Source organism: Zootermopsis nevadensis, unplaced genomic scaffold (genome assembly GCF_977971745.1).
Source record: "Zootermopsis nevadensis isolate Lab colony 2312 unplaced genomic scaffold, Znev_1.0 Znev_ptg000020l, whole genome shotgun sequence".
Classification (NCBI taxonomy): domain Eukaryota; kingdom Metazoa; phylum Arthropoda; class Insecta; order Blattodea; family Termopsidae; genus Zootermopsis; species Zootermopsis nevadensis.
This window is the reverse complement of record NW_028259152.1, coordinates 16,476,801-16,503,932: the sequence shown is the minus strand read 5'-3', so window position 1 is coordinate 16,503,932 and position 27,132 is coordinate 16,476,801. Positions and strand designations below refer to the sequence as shown.

General features: G+C 40.6%; 3 protein-coding genes and 1 long non-coding RNA gene across 4 annotated transcripts; 2 read left to right on the top strand and 2 right to left on the bottom strand.

Annotated features, from left to right (window-relative positions):
• Positions 1-492: 492 nt before the first annotated feature.
• LOC110829685 (uncharacterized) lies at positions 493-12,425 on the bottom strand. Its single transcript, XM_022063674.2, has 11 exons — positions 11,223-12,425; positions 10,183-10,522; positions 9,932-10,014; positions 8,755-8,865; positions 7,379-7,515; positions 6,291-6,547; positions 4,556-4,717; positions 3,023-3,127; positions 2,028-2,150; positions 1,736-1,869; positions 493-734 (listed from the first exon to the last, which is right to left on the bottom strand). The coding sequence occupies exons 1-11, from the start codon at positions 12,423-12,425 to the stop codon at positions 666-668; spliced, it is 2,724 nt and encodes a 907-aa protein (XP_021919366.2). The 3' UTR covers positions 493-665.
• Positions 12,349-13,481, top strand: LOC110829689 (uncharacterized). The gene is made up of 2 exons (XR_002543042.2): positions 12,349-12,487; positions 12,956-13,481. It is a non-coding gene; the product is annotated as an uncharacterized LOC110829689 (long non-coding RNA).
• A 3,442-nt stretch (positions 13,482-16,923) lies between these two features.
• On the top strand, positions 16,924-20,823 carry LOC110829681 (transient receptor potential cation channel protein painless). Its single transcript, XM_022063669.2, has 2 exons — positions 16,924-17,000; positions 18,123-20,823. Exons 1-2 carry the CDS (start codon positions 16,971-16,973, stop codon positions 20,703-20,705), a joined length of 2,613 nt encoding a protein of 870 aa, XP_021919361.2. The 5' UTR covers positions 16,924-16,970; the 3' UTR covers positions 20,706-20,823.
• Positions 20,824-21,444: 621 nt separating this feature from the next.
• LOC110829699 (bombyxin A-2 homolog) lies at positions 21,445-24,771 on the bottom strand. Its single transcript, XM_022063695.2, has 3 exons — positions 24,745-24,771; positions 22,516-22,729; positions 21,445-21,922 (listed from the first exon to the last, which is right to left on the bottom strand). The coding sequence occupies exons 2-3, from the start codon at positions 22,727-22,729 to the stop codon at positions 21,729-21,731; spliced, it is 408 nt and encodes a 135-aa protein (XP_021919387.1). The 5' UTR covers positions 24,745-24,771; the 3' UTR covers positions 21,445-21,728.
• Between the last annotated feature and the right edge of the window lie 2,361 nt (positions 24,772-27,132).

The following is a 27,132-nucleotide window of genomic DNA, read 5'->3' as shown; positions in this document are numbered from 1 at the left end:
TGGCCACCCCTGAACTAGGGGATGTGGCCACGAGAGCCGTGTCATCCGCGTATTATCGTGCTCCATGGTAGATGTCTCAGGACCCTGTTCGGTATACCGTTTGGACCCGGAGCCTTGCCAACCTTGAGTCTCTTGATGGCATTAATGACCTCTGAGGGACTGTTTAATTTCGCATACTCGTATGCACGCATCGCCTCGTGAAGGAATCGATTGAAATCTGGTACCTGGTGACGAACATGTTACCTAATTGGAAAGCTAGGCTAAAAATAGCGAGCACGTCACTCCTATTGGCTAACGTACAGCCAATAATACGGAATTGGGTCAGGTATACGGGCAGGATCTCCTACAACTTCGGTACCCTGTGGATGAGAACAAAGATGGCTCTCGAAACGTTCGTGTTTTCTCCATTAAACCACCTTACGTGGCTGGTAGCCCGAGAAGAATTCTTTACGCTTAGTCGCTGTGAAAGCACCAATTGTGCCAATCAATTGATTATTTTACCCATAAAACTTTTATTTCAATAAATCAATCACAGAAATTTAGGTAGAAGATATAATTTTTGTTGTAGTCACAGATACCAACATCGTGATCATAATTTCAAATATAAACTTCAACACAACGTCCATCACACATTTGTAGAAGATGATTTTCCTGCTTTGCCGAGATTACCGAGAGTTGGGGTCCTTTCCTCGTGGGCCTCGGCATGGACTCAGGTTTTGTGTCTGACCTTGAGGCTGAAAATTAAACACGTGATAGTAATATCCCTCCAGTCGTTCTCAAGTTTACTCATTCAGATGGGAGGACAGACCGACATAACAGATATGTCAGACATGGCAACGAGAGTAACTAACACCAACTCATACCAACCTAACCGAACCTAAAAGTCCCTTTTTGTTCTTTATATGTACTGATTACTTCTACACGTCTGCCTATTGGCAACTTAATTTTCAATCAGGAATTTATTTTATCTTTTACAGATGATAAACCAAGCACACTGAGCTTTGACAATCATAAAATATCACTCGACCTCAAATCTGGTGTCCTAAAGTTTGGAGAAATTTAATACTTCAAAAAGGGAAAATATATTACGCAAAATTTCAGGACATATTGAATGAGGATCGTGGAATGTTGATCTGTGTATGAGAATATAAAATAAGCAAACAAACAACTATTAACAGAATTAAAAAGATACTGGTTCCATACGCGTTTCAACCTCAAAGAGGTCATCATCAGTGACAACAGGGATATCAATTCATTTAATCAAAATTGTTTAAAATTGATCTAAACATGGTTTAGAAAAAAATCATGAAGTTATTAATGTGTATGAGAAATTTATACAAAATGTTACTCGGTAAACCACAAAGGAAGAGACCACTTTCAAGGTCTAGATGTATATGACAGAATAATATCGAAATCGATATTGGAGAAACAGGAAGTGAACGTATGGATTAAAATTATTCAACCTAACCTAACCTAACCTAACCTAACCCAACATAACCTAACCTAACCTAACCCAACATAACCTAACCTAACCTAATATAACCTAACCTAATATAACCTAACCTAACCTAACCCTAACCTAACCTAATCTAACCTAATCTAACCTAACTCAAAGTAACAAAGTTCAACTAAATCTGCCCCTAGCTTCTGAACACTGCACATTTTACATAAAATAAATGCTCGATGGTGACGAACTGAACTTGATTAAAGAGTCCGAAATATTCGCGTCTCTTACCTGATGTGCGGGGAAACGCCCATACAGTGACACTAGAGACACGAAGAGCACCATTCCTATCACTGAAGGGATGAAAGCTGTCCACTTGACAGACAAGGGGTAGTTCATGAAACGGGAATTCATTTGCATGTCATCTGCAACAGCAAATAAGATTATTTACGCGCATTCTGTAGTTATTCCAGACTTGATAATAAATCTTAAAAAAAGTTTCGTGCGGAATATTTTTATGTTTTGAGACATCATGGGGTTGACGGTATTTACCTACAAGGTCACACACGGAGAATCCACTCACCTTCGTAATAAGGCAGACCTGTTTCCGAGTTAACGTGCGTCCTACTCTCCCATGTCCAGTAAGACGTGTTCCGAGTATCCAGGAGCTCTCGGTCATTCACTGTACGAATCTTGTCATCCGGACCTGCCACATCACAGAAGAGGTGGTTTTTGATTTCTACAATATTTTATGTATGCTGTTTTAATTCGTAACAATTTCCCACGAATTTTCTTCACTTCTTTATAACTCAGTTTGAAGGCCAGAAATATTATTCTATAGTCTGCGCAGTAGTTTTTGGCCCGTGGAATTTTCAAGGGGAACGCTAGGAGCGAGTCACTTGTGCGATCGTATAATGCTGACTGCACGGAGGAGCTTGTGTGACTGAACGCCCAAACAAAAGAAACACACTGACCGTGCCACCTCAAGTACACAGACTAGGCCCGCCCGCCAGCTCCGCTAGCTTAGAATTTTCAAGGGGAAGGCTAGGAGCGAGTCACTGACTGCACGCCCAAACAAAAGAAATACACTGACCGTGCCACCTCAGGTACACAGACTAGGCCCGCCCGCCAGCTCCGCTACCTTCTCCACTACTGCGTCGACTATATATCGCGACTTGAGTTTATCACGAGGCACACATAGAACATTATAGTAGCTTAAGTAAATACAGGCTTTAATATTAGAGTATGAACTGTCATAATGAGCCAAGGGTCTGGTCGTTGTTAACCATCGACGAGACTACGTAGCGTAACGACCCAGAAGACAGAAATATTCAAGTAGGGTTATGTTTCATGTTAACGTGTGTAAGTAAGTTATTTGACATAAAATGCAAAGGTAATCCTGTACGTAAACAAAATGCTACGGAGATGTACGGGAGAGTGGAAGAAAGTTCCACGCTTTCTTAACGTCAGCACAAGATGAAAGTGACTGGGAGTTCCTGCTCTGACCACTTTGAGCTTGGGAGCGAGTCAATGTCGATGGTGTCATCAAATATACCAGTTCGGTCACAAGTGACTTACCTGTGTATTGCCCGAAGTCCTTCGGGTTGTAGAATATTTGATTCTTCCACATGTTGAGGTCCAGCAGCATCACGAGAACTATAATTCCATAGTTGAACCATTTTCCTGAACAGAATAAAAGTAACGGAGTTGTATTATCGACTTATCGACATAGTCAGCACCAGAGTTATGGCAGCCATTTTCGTCTGTCATTTTTTTTTACTGTATGAACAAACTTTAAGAAAAACTTAAAATTACACGTTTTTGAAAAGACTGAAAAATGAAACGTAAAAAAAATTACAAATTTACCCACTGTTTTGTACACATTTCAAATATTTTCCCATAATTGATGAATTATAATTTTCCAAATTCTTTGAAGGCTCACTATGAAATTCATAAAACTGTAGAAGGAAGCAGTTTTGGTCTTTCTGAAGGCCCTACGTCCTTTCCCCAAATTCAACCCTGGCATCCACGTCATGGAGGAGGCTCTGGTTCACTCAAGCCAAGGTGTGACGCATTACGTCAAGGACGGTGTGGCACTGACAATGTTTCTAATGATCTCTTTGGGGCAGGGCACGAGGCAACATCCCATCATATCGATTCCATCCACCCTTCTGCGAGTGGTGACCGTTATATCGCAGAACTCACGGTAACAAAACGGCGGCTAACAGTATATTAATAATTACGTTACGTCAGGAGCAACTCGTAGAGACTCTGAAATAGGGAGACACCTTTTGACAAGAGCAGCAAATTACCATTATCATCTCTCACATCCCTTACCAAGTTAGTTATATGCTTTAAATTTATTTATGCGTATGTACCAATTTTTAATACTTTTAACGTTGAATAACGTTTATAAAATCATACACTCGACGGAAACTGTAAGATGTAAGGTAACTCTAGTGTGTAACTTTTTCAAACGCCAATAACTCGAGACCTATAAACCTATATGTAAATTAAAGAGTAAATAAAGACCTTTTTCTACAAGATGTTTACTTTATTCTATAAATTGTTAAAATAATTACCCAAAACGTATTAACTATACCCTCGTTCCTTAAATTCAACCGCTTGCCACGTCTAAAGTGTAAAAGTTAGATTCGGACATATTAAGAGTTAAATACGTAAATAAACACGAGCTTTTCAAATTTGCAAACAGATTTCAGCTAACTCTTACGGTTTAGGAGTTCTGGACATTTATTTGATAACAAAGAACTGTCCTAGAGTGAGTCGAGTACATGACGCAACACATAGACAAGATGGCGGCGGATGACGTCACGTATAGATAAGACGTAAAAGTTTACATTAATGTGTAAATAAAATTTTATTTCTGTACAGATATACTTCTACAGTTAAACGTTATTCAACGTTAACTGTCTGTTTAGATAAATTCCGCTGCTTGTATTCCATTACTGCATTACACAGCTTTCATTAATTTAAAGTGAGGTTAGGTCAGCTTCATTCTAGTTGTATATTCTTGAAAGTGGGGAAATGTTGAGACCCGGATAACTTTAGTTTAATCCGGTTTCCTTTGGTAGGTTTCACTATAGGACTCACCCGTTATATCGACTTCAGCATACTTCCAATTAAGAGTTGCAACGCTGAAGCCAGGGAGGTTGACGTGAAGGGTTGTAGTGAAGTGGGGGAAATCCCAGTCCTGCATCACAATCAGCAGATCCATGACTAGGATGAAAGAAGCCAGGAACGCTCGGGAGACCTCTGCATGACACACGAACTTCGAATGAGTTCCAAGAACTTACGATTCCCACTTGAATATTTATCGGGAGGTTAACGACGTTTATAAAACGATAATCATACAACTCGGCGATCAACATCTCTGTGTAAGTCCCACTAATATAGGGCAGTATTACTTCTACATTATAATTTTGCTATCTGTAATTTTTAACAACAAATCTTTTCATATATTATGTATATATTAAATCTTGTCCGTCTAATCACAATAAATTCTTATTAAAATATTTAAAATATTAAATGATGTTCTTTATCGAAATATTCGATTTACATTAGACCATCATCTTTCATGTTTCAGTTCCTAATATATACTTATTATATCACAATATGACGCGACTTTACCATCTTAAATCTTATCACAGCATTTCACCTAATATTTATTTCGTATCGATCTCGTCCGGTTAGTAGGCGCGTTCCTATGGCAACAGGTTGTTTTGCTAAGATCGTCCCAGTTTCCGCTGGTAGTAGGAGCTTCGACGTGTTTTTCATCATTAAGTATAACTTATTGTCAGGAAGTTGAAGTTTCCATATATGGTGGTTAGTTGTAGTCACGGAGACCCACAAGGGGTGGTGCTCCAGCAAGGTCAAATTTGGGGATAACAACCCTTCGCCATAAGAACAGCTTCTTGTAGGACTCAAACATTGGATCTTAAACTTCCAGGAATATTTGGAGCGCACGGTTGATCTGTCTTTCTGATTTACGAATCTGTATCAGGGGCTAATATTTCTAAAGAAAATGACAAGATAAATATGTTACTCTCGACTAAAAGACCAATACGTGAGAAATCTTTGTATTAATGATTTCTAAACGTGTTCGTTCCACTTTCGTTTATAACTAAATTCCCAAATTTCTTTTTAAAATTGAAAATCCAGGAAAATTACGCGTCTTGTAAATATTTAGTTCAGCCAATAATCCGAAATAAATTTCCTTGGTAATTGTTATCTTCTTGTAAAGGAAGGACACACGAAAGTATCCTGATTCTTGATTCATAAATGTATTAAGATAACAAAACGACTTAAATTTTGAAACATCCCGAAATTGACGAATAACATCGCAAATAATATAAATTATTAAAAATAATCACACCAAAACTGGGTTCGTAGTTGTTACATCTAATGATGGAGAACAAGCCTGAAAACACGTCGTATCATAAATTAACGAGATAAAATACATAATCTCAAGATAAATGTTATTTATTTTAAAGAATATTTGCGTCAGGACTTACGACAATAACAAAATATATTTCTAAGATAGTGTAGCTGCGTCATATTGTGATTTATTAAATTAAAATTAAATTATTTGATTATTCCGTCAAATCACAATGTATTTAAAATAAGATAATTAAAATATCATTCTGTGTTCCATATCGAATAATTCCAATTGTAAATCGATTATTCGATATGGAACACAGAATGATATTTTAATTATCTTATTTTAAATACATTGTGATTTGACGGAATAACCAAATAATTTAATTTTAAAATATATTTCGTTTGCTACAGTTTTACGAGAATCCGTGAAATGTCTTAAGGCCCTTACCTGTCGTTGCTACGAAGTCTCTGTTTAATTTGTCCCAAGAGATCCAATCGCTGACGATGAGCGTCACAACGACAGAGGTCGCCACGACGGAGCCCACCCAAAATATGAAGATACGGGGAATGTTTGAACGGCGCCAAATCTGACGGAAGTAAGACGCCCAGTGGGGGTACAGGTTGTCCTGTAGCATCATGTCGGTCACCACGAGCGCCGTGATCAGGTCTCCCAACCACGTGCCACAGGCTGCAGCCTTCATGACGCTGAGGGCAAGTAATCGACAATCACAGGGCTTTATTATTTAGTGTTCTGTCTGACGACAGGTCCATATGAACAGGATCCTTCCATCCTTTTCTCGGACTGGGACCTGTTCATATACGTTCTTGGCAGATGATCCAGAAGTGGTTTGCCATTGCCTTCTTCTGTGTGTGAATGGAGTAATTGTTGGGATGCCACGGAGGAAAACTCCGTGTTGCCTAGACCACGGCCTTGCCCAACACAAGTTATAATTTCGGGCACCGCCGGGAATCGAACCCGAGATCCCCAGGATTACAAGGCCAGCGTTCTAACCGCTAGACCACCTCATCTTATTATTATTTAGTGTTCTGTCTGACGACAGGTCCATATGAACAGGATCCTTCCATCCTTTTCTCGGACTGGGACCTGTTCATATACGTTCTTGGCAGATGATCCAGAAGTGGTTTGCCATTGCCTTCTTCTGTGTGTGAATGGAGTAATTGTTGGGATGCCACGGAGGAAAACTCCGTGTTGCCTAGACCACGGCCTTGCCCAACACAAGTTATAATTTCGGGCACCGCCGGGAATCGAACCCGAGATCCCCAGGATTACAAGGCCAGCGTTCTAACCGCTAGACCACCGTGGCTATGTTATATCTTTACGAACAACTAAATGAATAGATTCTCCTAACATTCTCACGTAAAGACGAAATCAGTTTCGGAAACGCTGAGTTCTTTTTAGAGTAAGGAACGTCAAGAGAGTTTTTGGGTTAATTAATACGTTTTCTGTCCCTAACTTTAGTAAAGCAAAGTGCATAAGGTGTGCAACACAGTGAACATTTATGCATACATTTGTACCTGGCGTTGGTGACACCCATGTGACTGGTGATTTGGTACAGAGGGTTGTCGTACCAGACCAAGAGGAGTAGATTGTAGGCGTGAGAGAACACGTACAGCGACACGATGACGGTGAAGAACATAGTCATCCAAGAGCCCTACAACAACCACCACGACCAGTGAGGGACCACGTATTTCTTACAGGCATTTCTTAAAGTGGGGTGTCGTTCTGGAGTTTAAATATAAGCGTGTAGGTACGACAAGGAATTTAGACGCCGTCTTAACATTCGCTAATGTAACAAGTTAAACCACGGAAACCTGAGTCAAAAGTAATAAAAATATATTTAAGAACCAAGGTAAAAACTTTAAAGAATTTTTAAAACCTATTTAAATTTGTAGAAATGATTTAACGCGGGTTCCGTGTTTTTTTTTAAAAAAACATATTTATTTCGTATTATATTCACTTTCGTGTTCACGTAAAAGCCACTCGCGTTATCGGAGACGATGATAATCACCAGACGTGAGGCCTTACACCCGTGAGGACTGGTAAGGACACAATCTTCAACCTCCGAGAACCTCAAATTTTACTCAGGTCCCCGATGGTTCGATAACCATCGAGCTATGAAGGCCACAGGGGAGGAGATAGCTGAAAGCTTTACTAACGTCGGTGTCAGATGTACAGAAGTGATCAGCTACACGTTTCGGCTGATTTATCCTCAGATAAAGGACTTTGGTACCTTTTTGACAGCAGCCCAGCTGGGCCCCAAAGTCGATATTGATATATCGAGAAAATAAATCCCTGCCCATGGCAGAAATCGACCCCACGTTGTCCAGTTCTTATCCAGTCACTCCATTCACTAAGATGTATCAGCTTATCCTTTCTGAATATGTTCATTACTTAATATAGTCGCGGAGTAAGACAAAATATTTTTACCTCATTGGTGGGATTTAACGAAAACGGTGTTAAATGTGAGTGTTCAGGTTCTGACGGCCACAGATACGTATTAAACTGTCTTCTGGGACGTTGATCCGTGAATTCTGATAAAAGTCTGTTAATGTTTCAGAGATGATTACTGCTTCCATCATCAGGGCATGAGTTATTGCCCTGATGATGGTAGCAGCAAACACCTCTGAAACGTCTACAAACTTTTATCAGAATTCACTGAGCAGTCTCAGAAGACATAAATCATTTAGCCATCGAATATCTTGACTTCGTAAAAGACGTAAGATTTCTTAATTAGATGAGCGACTATTAGCTTATCAGGGATGATTCTGCTGTTGGGGTTCGATGTGCGGGCTCCGTCCATCAGATCGGGTGCCGTGCCCTCCGACACTTGAACGAGATTATCACTAAAATACTGAGGTTACAAAGAAAGACTGACCAAAGATGTTGGTACCTGATCGTCGCGAAACATCTTGAGCCGAAGAAGCCTGCCGCAGAGGTAGCCGTGGATGATCAGTTTTCCCAGCACCATTCCGCACAAGATCGCCAGGAGCCACATCAAAACCTACAAAAATTCTCACATCAAACGTTGGACCGCAACGTCGCCAACCGGGCGTTGAACTCACCGCTCGTCGAGTAGAACAGAATGAAAGAGGTGCGATCGGAAAGTTTCAAGACTGCGCGTATAAAAACCCGTACACTTATCTCAGGTATTAAATTCATCCATCACCCTCGAAATAGTTCCCCTGGGAGTGAACACAACGATCCCAGCGCCGCTGCCAAGCCTGGAAGCATCCCTGGAAATCTTTCTTTGTCAGCCTGTCAAGCACCATCTGCGATTCTGCCTGAATCTCTTCTATCGTCTCAAATCTCCTTCCCTTTAGCTGAATTTTCATCTTTGGGAAGAGGAAGAAGTCACACGGAGCTTAGAAAGGAAGTTGGGGTCGGTTCTTGCAAGATCTTTGAGCTCCTGACAAACGAGAAGTCAAGTCGATTCTGCTTCTGGTCCTCAGACAGGATGCGTCGCATGTGGAGTTCTTCCTTTAGAATCAGCTGACAGGTCCCATAGCCTATCCCAACAATTTCGCACAAGTCGTTGATGGTACGACGTCGATCTTCGTGAATGGCCTGCCGAATCTTCGTAACATTTTCGGGCGTTGTGCTCGAAGATGGTCGTGCAGAACGCTCGTCATCATCGACAGAGGTTCGGCCATTTTTAAAACGTGAATGCCACACAAAAGTTTGTGCACGACCCATTGCGGATTCCCCAAATGCTTGCTTTAGCATTTCATACGTTTCCGTAGCCGTTTTGGCGAGTCTTTGGCAAAATTTGATGCACACACCATTCCGAAATCGCAGGAGGGTCGGTGTAATGCACTACCAAAACGCCCGTAACTAAGAAACAAATGCTAATTCGATGATGCCGGCTGGCACACTGATTCACTATGAATGTAGGCCGCACACCCTAGCGGCAGAAGCTCGTACTACGTCCGGTTCGCCCCCTATTGACACAGTCTTGAAACTTTCCGATCGCACCTCGTAAGCCAGGGACTTTTTTAACTCTCGCGTGCAATAATTTCGTATTATCTGCCACATTCTGAGATAATCTCTTTCTCACGTAAACTCCGTACCTTTATAAGAGACCAGCGCCATTCGGGAGGGTACTTCGTCAGGACAAAGCTGAAAACATTACCCACCATCGGGATGTCTGACTCTGCAAGAGAAAACAAATGTGGGCTATAACACCGTGTAGACAGACATCAGCCCAGAAAATGGAGGCAGTACGTCCCTTAGAAATGTTAATATCGACCTAGAAGTGTCCACGACGTTACAAGCCAGAGTCATTGCCCTGAGAATCTCAAATCTCGTTTACATCACGTACCAGTGTGGCTGTGTGAGATAGGGTCCTCGGCGAACAGCAAGAAATTGCAGAAAATGACGAAATACGTGACGAAAAGTCGCGGGTAGGGATGCTGGAAGTAATAGCGGAGGTCTCTTTTATCGAGCAGCTGCAACTCCGATGAGGTGGGTTGAAGCATCAGCAGACCAGCGGTGCCGGGACAAGACGTCGCAAGAGTACAGTTTGCTGTCGGTAGATGGGCTTGGTGTAGGTGTTCCATGCCGCTTATAGCCATCATGACGCTTCGACGACGCTGTACGGCCTCACTCTCCTCCCAGCTGCTCGCCTTCTTGGTAACGCAGCTGTACATGTCGAAAGGTTGCTGCAAAACAGAATTCATGCAACGGGTTCTTGCCTTTCCGATCTGCAGCGAAACAGCAGGCTAACTGGACTGATGGGTGTTTGTACCTCGTCCGTCGTCTGATGCTGAAAAAACTGCTTATATCTATGTCTTTGGGGTACCTATAGGAATTAGCTTATTCTAACGGACCCCAAAACGTAGACACACCCCGCTCCAGAAACGGTGCATGTTTAAAAAAAGTCAGACGATGGACAAGGTTCAAAAACCTGACATCCATTTTTTTTAAACCATCGTCAAAACTCTTCGTAACTGAGAATGGTAACTTTTGGCTTGTATTCGCTCCAGATGATCTGCTTCGAAGGAAACGAACGTGAACACATGGCGAACTCTTGAGTCGTGTGTGGACGTGTTCGTCACACATTCCTCTCGTGGCAGCAGAACTGTCTGTCACACAGATTATTCAGGATTTTACGTAAACTGCACGTTTAACGGGCGTTATATCTGGCTTTTGAAACCCCAGTTTGGATAACATTACAAAATTAATCGAAATGTTATAAAATAAACGCAAAGAGTGAACACGATTAATGAAATCGCTCAGAAATGGACCTGTATATTTCGTCATGATACTTTCCAGCTTTGGTAATTAACCTGAACCTCTTCTGGGTTTAAATGCTTTTAGGTTGCATTCGTTTTCAAAAGTTACAAGAACGTCTCCACTTACAGACATTCTCCTGTCTCCTGCGCAGAAGCTGAATTGTTGCTGGTACCTGCGCAGTCTCGTTCTTGTAGTCACCCTGCCCCCACCGATGGACGCGGTCTCCATTACTACAGAGGTTGACGTGGCAGAGCTGGGGATGACGGCCGTGCCATCGAGTGGCCGTGCCTTGCCAGAACCAGAATCCGCCGTCGGCTGTAGCAATTCCAGCTCCATCCCGTCCTTCGCGTAGTCGTCATCATAATAATAATAGTCATCATCGTCATTGAAATAGTTTTTGTAGCTCGTTTCACTTCGCTCGCCGTCCTTAGCGTACACAGATTCAACTTCCCTGAACACGTGGTGCCAGATCGCGCTTTGGTCTTCGTCGGTTTGATTGCTGTCGAGGCTGGCACTGTTCTTCGGCTGTTTGTCCGCTGAAGACGCCCTCCGGTACCACGGCTTGTTTCGGCTTCTCTTCTCCTGATCCCCAGTCACTACACTCGCCTCTTTCTGGAAGGATATGTGAGGTGTCGTCTGGGGGTTGATGTGGCGATGAAGGGTCGAACTGTGGACCCTGTGCAGCCTTGTTGGGGACAGTGTTGGGGAGGTTTCTAAGGAGCAGGTAGTCGCAGTGTGGCGAGACCCTGAGCAGGATTTGTACGACAGAGGGGAGGTAATTTCAGTGGGACGTCTTTGTTTGAAAGGTTTCTTCACCTCGACATGGGATATATCTGACGAACGGAGCGGGCCGATTACGTCTTCACGAATAGAAGAGATTATCAGATCGTTGCCACCGTCTAGTAGAGATACACTGTGACTGTTTCCGTCGTCTAGGACTGACGCACTGCGTTCGCAATAGATCTCTTCAAGGACCGAATCGCTCCTGAGGTTCTGTTCGTCTAGGAGTGACGAACTGCGATTATCGGCGCTGGGCACCAAAGAGTCTCGTAAACACTCGTTGGGCTGAGAGCTTCGTGTACTGCCGCCATCTATTAGCGATGGACTGCCAGTGCTGCCATCTATGTACGCCATCTGCTGAGAGACGCGGTTCCAGAAGTCGACCATGTTGGAGGTGGCCAGAGCAAGTGCCGAGGTCGTCTGACAGCTGGCGTTACTGTCGCTACGCTCCTTCGACGGTGGAACGGCTGAAGGCGAGGGGCCGCCATTATTGTGTTTCCAGCTGCTGAGTGACAACAGAGACTTCCTGACGCAAGTAGACGAAGCCATAACTCGCGCGAGAAACTCAACTTATCCTGGCAGATGCCAAATTGTCTGTGCCCACGTGATGTGTAAGTTTCTCGAGAAACAGAATCTGTCTTGAAATTTCACTGCCCTTCGTAATTAAAGTCAATAATATAACTACGTGACGTTTTACTCAGTAAATGAATTAACCGTCTGGAGTAATCGAAGACGAATCACAGCAACGCACTTTCACAAAGTAATGTATGCATGTATATAACATATAATATAATACACATTTGATATAAAATTATGCTTTAATTAATGTAAATATTCCCTTCTTTTCCTCAAGTTTATGGATGGTTTTTTAAGAGTGGGTTGTGAAAACAAGAAAACGTAGTTTGTTTCGTTAAAATATTGAAATCGGATTCCTTAGCCGATGCCCGTGGCGCAAAAGGCAAGGCAAAATGGAGATAAATTTCGTTTCATTGTTATAATAATTCTCTGTTAAATGTTTCTCTTCGGTTCCGATCTGATTTCCGTCTTCTGCTGAGTAAGTTCTTCTTTTTCATGATGAGTGACGTCGAGGGATTGTATTTTGCTGCATTAGCTGACGTCACCCTGGCGTACTGATGACGACTGTTCAACATGGCGCCCACCCGCATTCACTGTTCCATTTTGAAACTCGACCTGAAGAAATAATACAATAAAATCACACGAAACATTACTTCCATTTATCTCACAGTTATAATAACCTGTGCAAAGAAGACTTAACAGACTTGCTCAGAGGGCCTTGAATCAACATGACGCGTTCTATTTTCAGAGAAAGCTTAAAAAGGCTTACAAACTGTTACTGCAAGAAATTACAGAACTTATGTGTCTGTTTTATTTAAAAAGGATAGCATTCCACCCACAAAAATTTCTCGCCTATTTTACAAGCATATTATTATTATTATATAATATGGTACATTTATATATTTAGTTTCATTTTTTGTTTTACTTTTATTATTATTGAAATAAATTAATTACTTATTATATTTTATCTTGTACTCTGGATTAGTGCTTGGCTGTTGCCAAGCACTTAAATAAATGAATTGAATTGAATTATTCCATTTATTTACTGTTTTACAGGTTATTTACTTCAATGTACCCGAGACAAACCTTGCCCAGCAGCTATATCTGAAATACATTACATTTTTTAATACATGTTACGAGGTATAGTAGCCTAGTCTACAGCATTTTGTATTTTGCACTTAAATCTGAGCTGTAATGTCACAGGTCTTTCTGATGACGTCAGAGGGATTTTCAAGTAGCCCGTGGATAAGTGGGATTGGATAGGGTCTACACTCAAACATGCGATTCTCCCACCTTTCCACAATATATTATAAATTATTTATAACATTCGACCTCTGACACTCAAGTTGTACATAACCGTAATTAAATCAAATGATCCTTATAAGTGTTATTGAGTACCTCACATGTTTCGACCTTAACTCGTCTTCGTGTGATTCAGAAGCATGCTACGTGGTACTTAGTAAGCAGAATAATTATACAATCTTATTTAAATAAGCGTAAAACCTGTGTAATGTGAGTTTAGGTTCTGTTCAGACCCCTGACTTCTGAAATTTCTTCCTTATTCGCAAATGTACCTTCCATCTCTTATGTTAATCGTCGCGTTTTGATTTATAGCCAGCTGTTGTTGAGTTGAATCAAATGAAATAGGCCTTGTGTAAGCCTTTCATAAACATGTAAGCAGATTACATTAACAATAAATAAAGTTTCTACGAATTATTAAAACACGAACACAAAACTGCTCATTTTGAAATACTTTCACGAAGAGGAATTTTCTTCCATTGATAACACCGGCATAAGACATCGAATGCGAAACTGTAATCGTATTTTATGTCTGTTCAAATCGTTACGAATTTCTGTTCCTAGCTACATGACAGTTGAGAATCGAACCGACGTGCATATGAAACTTCTGGTAATGATTTCAAAGACGCAGTACATACTGTTTACGCAAGATAGAAATAAGATTTTCAGTATGAAAATGCAAAAACCAACCTACCACCTAGTTTCGGATTAAACAAAAATATTACATTAAATATTGTATTCGTAATACGTGTTTAATTTCAATTAATTCTGCTTTTAACAATTGCGTTAATAATCGTTTATTTACTTTTCGTATGACTACGTAATTCGTTATTTAACTTGAAATCAAAAACAATTTGTGGCCACAGTTTATCGTTTCCGTGCTGAGCTAACAATAACAAGTCCTTCTTTTGGAAAAATGTGTGCGTAATATAATTGTCCCGAATCGTGCTGCCAACAATTTACTTTGAGGTTATGATCGTTATATGACTATCGATTATTGTCACTGATTTTACATCGAAGGGAGCGCCAAGTTATTGAGAAAACGCGATAGTTGAAACGTGGTTCAAACATTGGCCTCAAATCGTGTCCTTGCGTGATAATTTTAGAAAACTGACTCAAGTCAATGGAGAAAATCTTTAGGATAGTAACAACTACAAATACATACTGTTTTATTTCTTGTTTATTTAACATCCAAACATCGATTGTTTATATTTCTTGGCGTCGAATAAAGAATGTTGTAATCATTTTGCACGACCAATGAAAGTGCATCAGAAAGCGGCTTTGGATAATTTTTAAGTCAACCTCTGTATATTAAACTGTGTAGAATAAAATAGTATCTCGATGTTTAAGAAGAACCTGTTCCTGGAAGGTGTGACTTTGTATAAGCAACATTCTCCTACGCATTTGTCGTTAGTGTTTCGTTTTCTCGTTACGGTACTATACAAAAAAAGCCTCTATGAACATTGTTAAAAATTAAAATCTGAAATATCGTTCGGTTTTGACATTTTAATGGAAAGCTTTTTCGAAAATTTCGAGTCACGAGTCCTTACATTGCGGCAGGCAACAAATGACAGAATTTCGTAATGTGTGCTATTTGTTAAATACTATTCAGGTGAACGCATAATGTCAGTTTAATCTACGAGTACACCTTTCCAACCGTTTTCAGTATAGACAACAACGGGATTCGATATACGGACCTCAGACCAGTCACTTGTAATTTAATTCCTAATAGAATCCACTTCAAACCTGTTAGTATTCTAACATTATCCGCCATTACTCTGGCGAGGTTATAAAAAAATCATAATTGACACAAACATGCACACGACAAGGTATTGATTAGGTCAGTTACGTACAGCCCTCGTTTCCCAGTTCAAGGATTTCTAGGTTAACAACTTGTAAGCGAATTTGTGAAATCCATACCTGGAATTGCATCAGCAAGTGCGAAAGAAATCCTGTGAGTAAATGCAGCCGGGCTTTCGCATATTTTCACTACGTATAGGCGGACTATGACCTTCACTGAACCGCACCTCGTACATCACTGGCAAGCGATTCAACTGTTACTTGTGACGAGTAGCGGCAGGATCGATACGAGATCGAGACACACCACCGCTTATAAACCAGACGCCATTTTTAGTCAAGGTTAAACATAAAAGATAAACCAACCAATCAAAGGAGTCCTTTAGAATGAGCAACAAATTTTTGGGAATCGAAACACTAAGATTATATTTCTGGTATCGGATCCTAAGGACAGAACACAAATTGACGGAGTTTGAGGACTGAGTCATGAGAAGAATATTTGGGCCTAAGAGGGAAGAATAGAGAATACTACATAGCAAGGAGCTTCATATTGCGTATCTGATATTCCCACATAACAAATGGTGTTTCATTATTCAACAGTAAAATAAACAAATAATTGAATGCAGATTTACACGATTCGGCCATTTTCGGTCACATTCAGGCTCTGCTCAGATACGATATGTTATTATGAAATGAATGGCTGTATCTGTCAACATGCCTTCAATTAATAATTAACTATAATAATAAGCCACCAATTGCTGTGAGAGATGGAAATATAGCATTGATCCTTCATAATCTGTATTCTTTAAGAAATATAATTTTATAGATCAAATCAAGGAGGATGAGATAGGTGAGACATGTAGCACGCGTGGGAATGATTGTAAATTTCGTGAAAAATCTTAGTCGGGAAACGATTAACGAAGAAAATCTACCGATAACCGATACACTGTTAACAGGACAATATTAAAAATGTGTCTTAAGATTAAATTCGAATTTTTTTAATGGGATCTATGCCTGTTGTCACGTGATAACTTTCAATATGATGATCAGTTTCGTGTGAGGTTGCCGTTACATTAGACTGATACACACAATTAAATTAACGAAGTAAATGTTAGTGTTCAGGCCTAGTCGAAAATCGTCCATAAGTTTCGAAAATTTAACACGCGTAGGGACAGACAGACAGACATATGACATCCGTACATCCGTTCGCTTAAAGTGTCCGTAAAATGTTCATCTGCAGGGTAAATCCATTTAATGCATTCCGAACGTTGAAGATCTTTACGATAATACTGTGCTATCTTATTGAGATAATATTACCACTCTGACTATCAAATATCACGGCCGATAACACATTATGGACAGATGAATTATCAGTCTATTGGTAGGTTTATCGGCTGGTTAATTTGTTCCATACTCGTTGTAATGAGTGTCACATCAGGAGTTGTCATAAATGTAAGTACGAACGAAAGCAGTTTGCAAGTAAAATGTTGGTTGATTCCTGGTTAAATATTAGAATTATTACTGGACAATAGACTGTAAATAACGTGAAAGTTGGTAACTAAAGAGCAGTTGAAGTATTTTTCAATATCTCAAGTAAAAATGATAAATGGAGTTTAAAGAAATGTTATTATAAATATGAGAATTATGTATCGGTATGACAGAGTACTGTATTAATAAACATACACGAACTATAAGGAAATAACAATTAATATTTCGCTACCTGCAGAAACGTCGTAATTTGTACTTCTAATTTGTTATTAGCAAATTAATTAACAAAAGTTATGATGAACTGAACACATAGTTTTTGCCAAGGGAAAAATATATGAGCGTAGCCATTTTGTGTGTAAGTAACAGCGGCCATTTTGATGAATGGTTGCTGTATAAAATCTCTTATTGGTATATCAAATCTAAAACTTCTTGACGATGGTGAAGAGTCAATTGAATAGAAATTTTCTTGGATATTATCCATCGTCTAGTAAATATAATACGTAAAACGACGTTTCGGAGATGGGACTCTATCTCCGTCTTCAGGTTCCTATCTAGTGGGCCCAACTGTGTAGGAACCTGAAGAAGGAGATAGAGTCTCATCTCCGAAACGTCGTTTTACGTTTTATATTTACTAGACGATGGATAATATCCAAGAAAATTTTTATTCAATTGACTCTTATTGATAATTGGAATAATATTAAATGAAGGACACAAAGAGTAAAGGTTGTCACTGTGTAATTTTCTCTTTTCCTCGTTTGCTCCATCTCCATTATTCGTAGGAATTTGTTTCAGACTACGTGTCTTATGCAGTTATAGTGCATTCAAGTCTCCCCTGATTCTTATAGATCGGTATTTGTGTTTGAGAAATAAATTAATATCATGAGGTTTAAAGTTCAACATCCAGTCAATTCAAGTACCGTTTTTGGACGCTGTGATAAAGTAAGTTTTAATCATCTTACGCGTTTATGGGTTTCATTACGTGTCGATATTTACATATATTTATACAATATTACCTTTGAAATTGGTTTAAATCGGTGGTCAATGAACTATCGTTAAATAATCTGCGTTCGCGTGTACTTTTTACAGAAGCGTACAGTAAGTGCCATGGAAGTTAAGGAAGTGGCAGAGAGGACTTCTTCCGGTGAGTACCAGAAAAGGAATCCTTTGGAGAAACTAGTGAGGTTTCGGAATCAACCATCCAGGCTTCGCACGGTACGTTCTCTCACCGACAGTCTGATGAAACCTGTAACCGACGAGGAAATTGAAGAATACAAGGAAAAATTAGAAGCCGGCGGTGATCCTAATGGCGACTCAATAAGGTGGGGTGACTGGAGGCCGATATTTTGGGCAGCGACCTCAGGTAACTTTAAACTACTGTCCGCGTTGCTCGCCGACTCTAGAACTAAAGTTAACGTAACTGACAGCAAAGGAAACACAGCTTTGTACCACGCTGTCACGTCCGCTTGTCGAAAGGACGACAGAGATCGCAGATTCTACCAGTGCATTGATATTTTGATGAGGAATACTCTTACGGAGCTAAACATCCCAAACAGGAAAGGATATACTGCAATCGGACGTGCTGTAGACCTCTTTGGTAAGACATGCGTCGAGCAGATGTTGAAGCATCCATCAGCCTTTCGATTTCATCTTGATTACTTCCCAGGAGACAGCGAATCTACTGTGAGGGAGATTATAATCAAGAGATTTCCAGAATTACAGTCAATTCTTCCGTCACCTCAACGAGAGAGTCTGGATTCACCTGACAAGAATAAAAAATTGCTCGCTGCTCTACAATACGAGAAATACAGCATCTTCAGCGAGAATCTCGATTCATCTAATCCTAACCCTTGGTACGATGAACCTTATCATTCTAGTCTCTTAGAAATCGCTTGCCAGATGAAGAAACGTGAACAGTTTGTCATATTGCTTCTACAAAATAACGCAGATCCAAATTTGAAGCATCCTATAACCAATGTGCCCCTGCTAATTGCGACTGCTCGGAGTGGAAATCTGAACGTCCTGGAGATATTACTGAAACAGAAGAACATAGATTCAAGCCTGAGAGATGGTGATGACCGGACAATCCTTCATTGGCTGGCTCGGATCAGTGGCTGTAAACCAGGAGACAAGGAGAGGCTGGAGAGATGCTTAGAGATTCTTCTGGGTCCAGAATCCGATCGCAAAGTGAATATCGACGATCTAGATGGGTCCGGGAACACTGCTCTACGCTTCGCTGTCGAACGGGAGTTTCGGGATAGGGTAATCCTGTTCCTGACTTACGGCGCTGACGTCATGGCATCTAAATATGGCAGTTCAATCCTGTCAACAGTCAGTGCCTCATTTCTGGAGGAAATTTTGGACGAATGTTTGCAAAGTAACAGCGATTCGCTGACGATTAACAACTGCACATTGACGTTCAGATACGACTTTCTTGCAAAAATGGTGCCTTACCTGGCGGAAAGCTCACGTCTTAGAGACCTACTGCGACACCCGGTTATAACTAGTTTCGTGAGTTTAAAATGGAGACAAGTCAGACTGGTTTTCTTTATAGACGTGGCCTTCTATGTTACATTTGTGCTTTTCTTGAGCGCGTACATCTTGTTTTCCGAATCATACGACACATTAATCGACGAAGGTGTTGCCAACACAACCAGTTATGCTCCCATTTTAAACTTCTCATCTGATTTAACATATAGAAGAATTCTGAGATACGCGATGGGTGATAACAATCCTCAGTACTTGTGGTATCCTATTATGATCTTGTTGGGTTTGCTGACTGCGAGAGAGGTGTTCCAGCTCATTATATATGGTAGTGTGTACATATTGTCAATGGAAAACTGGCTGGAACTACTACTGGTCACTTCCACGCTGATATCGTGTTCCGGTGTGGTACAGAACGTGGAGGTCAACCTACACTTCTCTGCCGTCGCCATCCTGTTGGCATGGTTGGAGCTGGTACTTCTGTCAGGGCAACTCCCACTGTTGTCAATCCAACTGGAGATGCTCAAAACAGTCAGTCGGACGTTTTTGAGGTTTATGATGAGCTACGTTCTCCTGCTGATAGCATTCGCCCTCAGCTTTTACGTTCTCTTCAAAGGAAACTCAGGATCGGATGACGGAGACATGTTCTCTAATCCACTTCTCGCGATATTGAAAACAGTTGTCATGTTCACAGGTGAACTCGAAGCTTCAAATCTGAGTTTTCAAATCTTGCCGTTTACTAGTCACGTGATATTTTTGCTGTTCGTTTTCCTAGTGGCGACTGTCTTACTGAATCTACTAAACGGTCTGGCTGTAAACGACACGGAAGTTATCAGAAAGGACGCGGAAACACTGAGTATTGTAGCTAGAGTCAGATTGATTTCCAAAATCGAAGAATTACTTCATAAACTCCCGGAATTCTTGGCACCTGAGAAAGTGACGGACAAGGCGTTAGTGATACATCCAGACAGGCCAAAGCCATTAGACACCGCTGTTGTTCATTCTGCGTTACTTATCATCAGCAAGAAACGAAAATCTCGCGATGCTCAGAATGTGTGGAGCGACATGGCGGACGAATTGTCAGCATTGCGTTCTCGCCAAGGAAATCTGGAGAAGAAATTCGAGGCAAAATTTGATGAAACTACGCAAATTCTTATGAAAATACTGAATCATCTAGAACGTAAATAATTCCAGAGAATTAGTGATGAAATTTGAAATTACAGAAGTTGCTTTCTAGAACGAAATGTATGTGAAATATTGTGTAAAAATTAATAGTTGAATACAATACATATCGCATATAATACTAGATTTGGAATTATTGTCATGCAATGGCAGATATCAGAGACACGTTTATATTACGTTCATTGTACTCGTTTTTAGGGACAACCTCGGCTGGCGAACTGACCATCAGCCCCCCTCGGTTGATCTCTGGTGACCTCTGACAGCCCTCGTTCGGCCACAAGTGCCTCCCGATTTGCCGGAACAAGTGGTTCCCCACACAAGTTTTTCTTTGAGTCGAAGCTCTCGGTCAGTCGATTTGGGCGCTAGTAGGCGCATGAGTTCGGCGATGCTGGAAAGTGGCGTATAGTGGGACATCTTTATTTATTAATTTTTTTTGATAAAGAAGGAAAACTGAGGAATTGGGCCAATCATTGATGAGGAATGAGAAGGGGTTAATTGGGAGTCTCAAAGCTAGGGTCTCGACAGAGCGTAGGTCGAGGAGAAATCGGTCCTTCTTATTCGTATTGTTTTGTCTTGGTATGAGCTTCGTTTCTCATCATAAGATCATATATTAATAGTTGACAAAAATTACGTAATAATTATTATTGTAGTAATCTTAGCCAGTATCAAATTAAGGAACATGAGATGCGAAATTCGGGTTAAAATTGTTACGTTTTACTTCAGAAAGCGAAAAGGAAACGAAGAATAAAGAATAATTGTTTAATAGCAACTCATAAATGTAAAATTGTTTGGCACTAAAGGAGTAGAGCAATGCGATGAATGCATTAATTTAATTACCGATGTTTTTGCAATGAAACTAACGATAACAGGATATATTTAATGTTCAGTTAATTGTGGATAGAATATAAGAAAACGTATGATATAAGCTTATTTAATTACAAATGCGTCATAACACCAGCTTTGGTTCTTTCCGATTAGACCTGGTCACAAACCGCAGCGATTGTCAAAAATTGCTGGCTATGTCGCCGTCTAACTTTCAGCGCAATACTCGGACAGTTCGCTGATCGTGCAGCCTTTGAACACACAACATTCCTCGACAATTCCAGCGTCTCTTCTCTGGCGGCGGAAGACTCTGTTCGAGAACTGGTTTGCCATCCACCAGGTTCTGAACGGGAACTGTTCCATTGCGGCTTCTGGAGGAGTCCAAAAATCGAGTTCCTTATCTGAAATTAAACATGATGGATATTAATTAAACCCCCAATATTGTCAGGGTGATTAAGTCGAGAAGACTGAGATGGGCTGGGCATGTAGCGCGCATGGATGGGACAAGAGGTGTGCACCGGGTATTGGTTGGGAAGCCTGAGGGGAAGAGACCTCTGGGGAGACCTAGACGTAGATGGGAGGAAAATGTCAGGCGGGATCTATGGGAGATAGGAGTTGAAGGAGACTGGATTTTGTTGGCCCAGGACAGGGTCCAGTGGAGGGCTTTGGTTAATTCGGTGATGAACCTTCGGGTTCTGTAAGCCATCTGGTTGGTTGGGTTCACTATTTGGGAAGCCTGAGGGGAAGAGACCGCTGGGGAGACCTAGACGTAGATGGGAGGATAATCTCAGGCGGGATCTATGGGAGATAGGAGTTGAAGGAGACTGGATTTTGTTGGCCCAGGACAGGGTCCGGTGGAGGGCTTTGGTTAATTCGGTGATGAACCTTCGGGTTCGGTAAGCCATCTAGTTAGTTAGTTGGATATTAATTAAACAGCAGACCAAGTAATGAGATTCTTGGAGAGACTCGAAGATTGTCATAAGATTTGCTGTACCGTGTTCTTGCTTCTTTTGGATGGAGCCACCGTTTCTTTTCCAGTCCTCGTCGGTGTGGTAAGAGCCATTGCAAATTAGCCTCAAGATGTTGGCGAGGTTTGGACCACAGTATCTGTACGCCGTCTCTCTCTTCCGCACACCCAACTGACTGTCGGGTAATGCCCACGAGCAAATCATTCCGATGACCGTCAAACGTAACAAGATGGTCCTCATCTGAAACAAAGATCTACCTAAATCGGAGAAACTTGCCTCCCCAGACAAGAATAAATGACACCAAGAATATAGCGTAATTTACGTCTAATAAACTCGAGTTAAAATTTTTTTGGATACTAACTTAAAATTGGGCATATCTGCTTCTTTCAACATCCTTAAAATTCATAAATCCAACACAATTTTTCAGCAATTTCACACTACAAAGCGTAAGAAGATTAGAAAGTATACTTAAATATCCAATCAGTTAACGAGTCATTAACGTGATATTAAAATCGCGAATGTCGATACCGACCACAAGACTTAGACGGCCTTCAGAAGCTGACAGTCGCTCAGCTTGTTAAGAAATTACATATCCCCATTTTGTAGAATCCAGAGCTCAATTACCATGTTCACAGGATACACCACCAGTGAGCCCTATTCTTAGCCAGTTTAATCTAATCCACAATAAAACGAACTGTTTTTAAGGTCCGTTTAATTTTTGTAATTCTGTCGAAACTTGGGTGTCGAAAGAGGCCATTTTTCCAGATGTCTGATGAAGGATTCACAGAGTAATGACTAGAAGCATGGCTTTTGTGTGTTCACGTGTTTATTGTGTGCAAAAATTAAAATCACGGAAAAATATCTTAATTTTAACCCTTTAAGACCCAGTGGTAACTATATGTACCACCTGCTTCACACAGTTAATAAATCTGCGTTTGTATGTATAGGTTTCGGATTGTTTTCAGTGTAAAAAGGGATTATTTCCTTAAACAGCGTCAACCAGTTGATCGTAGTAATGGTGAAGCGTTGTGTTTTCTTCGCGGTACGGGCTGATTTATTAAATAATATTTAGACGAGCTTCGTCTTCAAAGGGTTAAACAGAAATTCATTCGTCAGTCATATTGCTACATGGATCTGTTCTTTAAATTTTACAGACGGTCAATCATTACAAAAGGAAAACTACGCAAGGTCCTTAGACATAGCAAAATATTAAGAGAGACATTAACCCTTTAAGACCCAGTGGTAACTATATGTACCACCTGCTTCACACAGTTAATAAATCTGCGTTTTGTTTGTATAGGTTTCGGATTGTTTTCAGTGTAAAAAGGGATTATTTCCTTAAACAGCATCAACCAGTTGATCGTAGTAATGGTGAAGCGTTGTGTTTTCTTCGCGGTACGGGCTGATTTATTAAATAATATTTAGACGAGCTTCGGCTTCAGTGAATTTCACAAACCCAGTCACGCGTTTCTTTTACGTAGGTATCACTAATGAGATTTAAAATCAATTTATCCAGATAAAACTTTGTAAAGACGACTTAAATCAGAACCAACTTTTCGAGGAGACTGTGCGTAATTCGCTGATGACAGGGTTAAGGTTTAGATCCTGAATGTTTATAAAAAAAAGAATAAATTTTCCGTAAGTTTTAATGCATAATATATATTGGTTCTTTCAAAAATTGATATTAATATAATTACGAAATTTACACATGAGCGTAAGGCTGGAGTGATGATATTGCTAAATTATAGGTAATGAAAAATTTTAGACTGTAAAGTAGCAATCTTATTTTTGTCGAAATTTGTGGACTTGTGCTCTTTATCATGGCAAGGTTGAATTTGTTCCCAATTTAATAAGTGACGCCTTCGACTGCATTCGTAACGTAGCGTAAAACGGCTAAGATTATTTCTGAACGTGATCTGATAAGGGCGTGAGCTATAGCTGTGAAGTTCTGAGCTGTCTTCAATCACTTAGGCTCGGATGTTCGTACTACAATGTTATACGATTTCACTGTGACCTTAAAACATGCAATTTGATGACGGAAACAGTAGTTATATTATATAGACACACGCGTTTCAGCCCTCATGAGACCACAATCAGCGGCATCCTAAATGCCTTTACATTTGGTTAATGCGAAAAATTTACAATATTACAAATGTTTAAATTTTAATGTTTTCATAAATTTAAAAATTTAAAGTTAAAAGTAGAAATATTTTCCTCTGATTATGCTAAAAATTCTGAACGTAAATGAAACTTACCCTGGATGTTTCTGCGTGAGAATCCTTCAGAATTCTGCTCGACAAAGCTGACACTCTCTGCGTTATATACACGGTTTGTTCGACGTCATCATCTTTCAAATAAAATCTCAGTTCCTTTCCTTACTCATAATAAAGTAATCATCTGATAAAGAATATGTAATTGTACCGACGTCTACCGTGAGCGGAATATTTTCCTACGTCTTTTTCAAACTTCAATTCAACTAAAAATATAACCACTCGCATATTCATAGAAACAGCATGGAGGTGTTTCAAGCCACTCAGTCGCTTCCAATTTAAGTAATTTGACGTTGGTCGTAAGGGAGTTTATTTTCTTGCCCGAGGTACACTCATTTCTGTTTATCCATGCAAACTTCCGTCCGTCCACCTAGCCACTAATCAGATAATCCATCTAAGATCCTCGCATTTACTAATTATTTTATTTGTCCAAGGGAGTAAAGTCTTAAAATTAGGTGTCTGTACGATATACGAGGTGCGATCGGAAAGTTTCCAGACTGCGCGTATAAAAACCAGTACACTTATCTCAGGTATTAAATTCATCCATCACCCTCGAATTATTTCCCCTGGGAGTGAACACAACGATCCCAGCGCCGCTGCCAAGCCTGGAAGCATCCCTGGAAATCTTTCTTTGTCAGCCTGTCAAGCACCATCTGCGATTCTGCCTGAATCTCTTCTATCGTCTCAAATCTCCTTCCCTTTAGCTGAATTTTCATCTTTGGGAAGAGGAAGAAGTCACACGGAGCTTAGAAAGGAAGTTGGGGTCGGTTCTTGCAAGATCTTTGAGCTCCTGACAAACGAGAAGTCAAGTCGATTCTGCTTCTGGTCCTCAGACAGGATGCGTCGCATGTGGAGTTCTTCCTTTAGAATCAGCTGACAGGTCCCATAACCTATCCCAACAATGTCGCACAAGTCGTTGATGGTACGACGTCGATCTTCGTGAATGGCCTGCCGAATCTTCGTTACATTTTCGGGCGTTGTGCTCGAAGATGGTCGTCCAGAACGCTCGTCATCATCGACAGAGGTTCGGCCATTTTTAAAACGTGAATGCCACACAAAAGTTTGTGCACGACCCATTGCGGACTCCCCAAATGCTTGCTTTAGCATTTCATAGGTTTCCGTAGCCGTTTTGGCTAGTCTTTGTGCAAGAGATTCAGGCAGAATCGCAGATGGTGCTTGACAGGCTGACAAAGAAAGATTTCCAGGGATGCTTCCAGGCTTGGCAGCGGCGCTGGGATCGTTGTGTTCACTCCCAGGGGAACTACTTCGAGGGTGATGGATGAATTTAATACCTGAGATAAGTGTACGGGTTTTTATACGCGCAGTCTGGAAACCTTCCGATCGCACCTCGTATGGTGTCCCAGGAGGAAAGGTCAATATTCTGGGAGGTCATAGTGTCGGTCATTCTAAGCAAAAATTCTGTATATGTACATGTGTCATATTCCGATTGGTTTCCGAGATAGAGCTATATTTCAATTCCCATCGGCGAACGCGTTATATAGGACTAGTTTCGTTTCGTAGCTGCCCTGAGGATGACAGCAGAGATACCTCTCGAAACGTTGGCTGAAGAAGTGGTTCATTCACCATTCAGCCACCTGTACGCAGAAGACCCCAGAATTCGAACATTTGAGCAGTCGCTAGTCCTGAAATTTTGCATTTCACACGTGAGGTTAGTTTAGCGGCGTTAATATGTGGGAGGTGCCAGGTTCGAATCTTGGCCAAGCTACCAGTGCCGATGACTTATTTTATCGACCATTAATTATAATCGGGCCATGTAGCACGCATGGGTACATAATAAATGCGTATTAAATTTGTGTGGGAAAACCCGAACAGAGAATATCACTTTGTAAACGAGGACGTTGATGGCATTATAATAGGTTATCAAAATGGATCTCAAAACCATAGATTAAACTTTCTCTGGATAGTATATGATACAATAGTTGGGTTTTGTGGAAACGGTAATAGGCCTACGTGTTCTGAAAATGCAGATAAATACATGACCACTTGAGTAAATCAAAGTTTTTTTTAAGTAGGACCCTATTAGACAAAAGTTCCGATATTAATTTTCACATTAACAATAACAGGAAAGTTATTGTTTTTAATTGCGACTTTAACGTCCATTTCTGCTTGTCATGAATGTTGAAACATTGTGGCCAATTATACCACCGTCTTACTTCATGCGTCTTCAAGTTTCTGCACTCGAGATACAATATGGCGGCTGGCTTTTTCCGCGAACGACGAGGCGTTTATAAACAAAAAAATTGCCCTGTTCTCTCCTGTCTCGTTTGTCACATTGCACTAATGCTCTGTTTGGAAACATTATGCAAAATGTATAATCGCGAAAGAACGCGATCACTCGGAAGGAGTTGGACA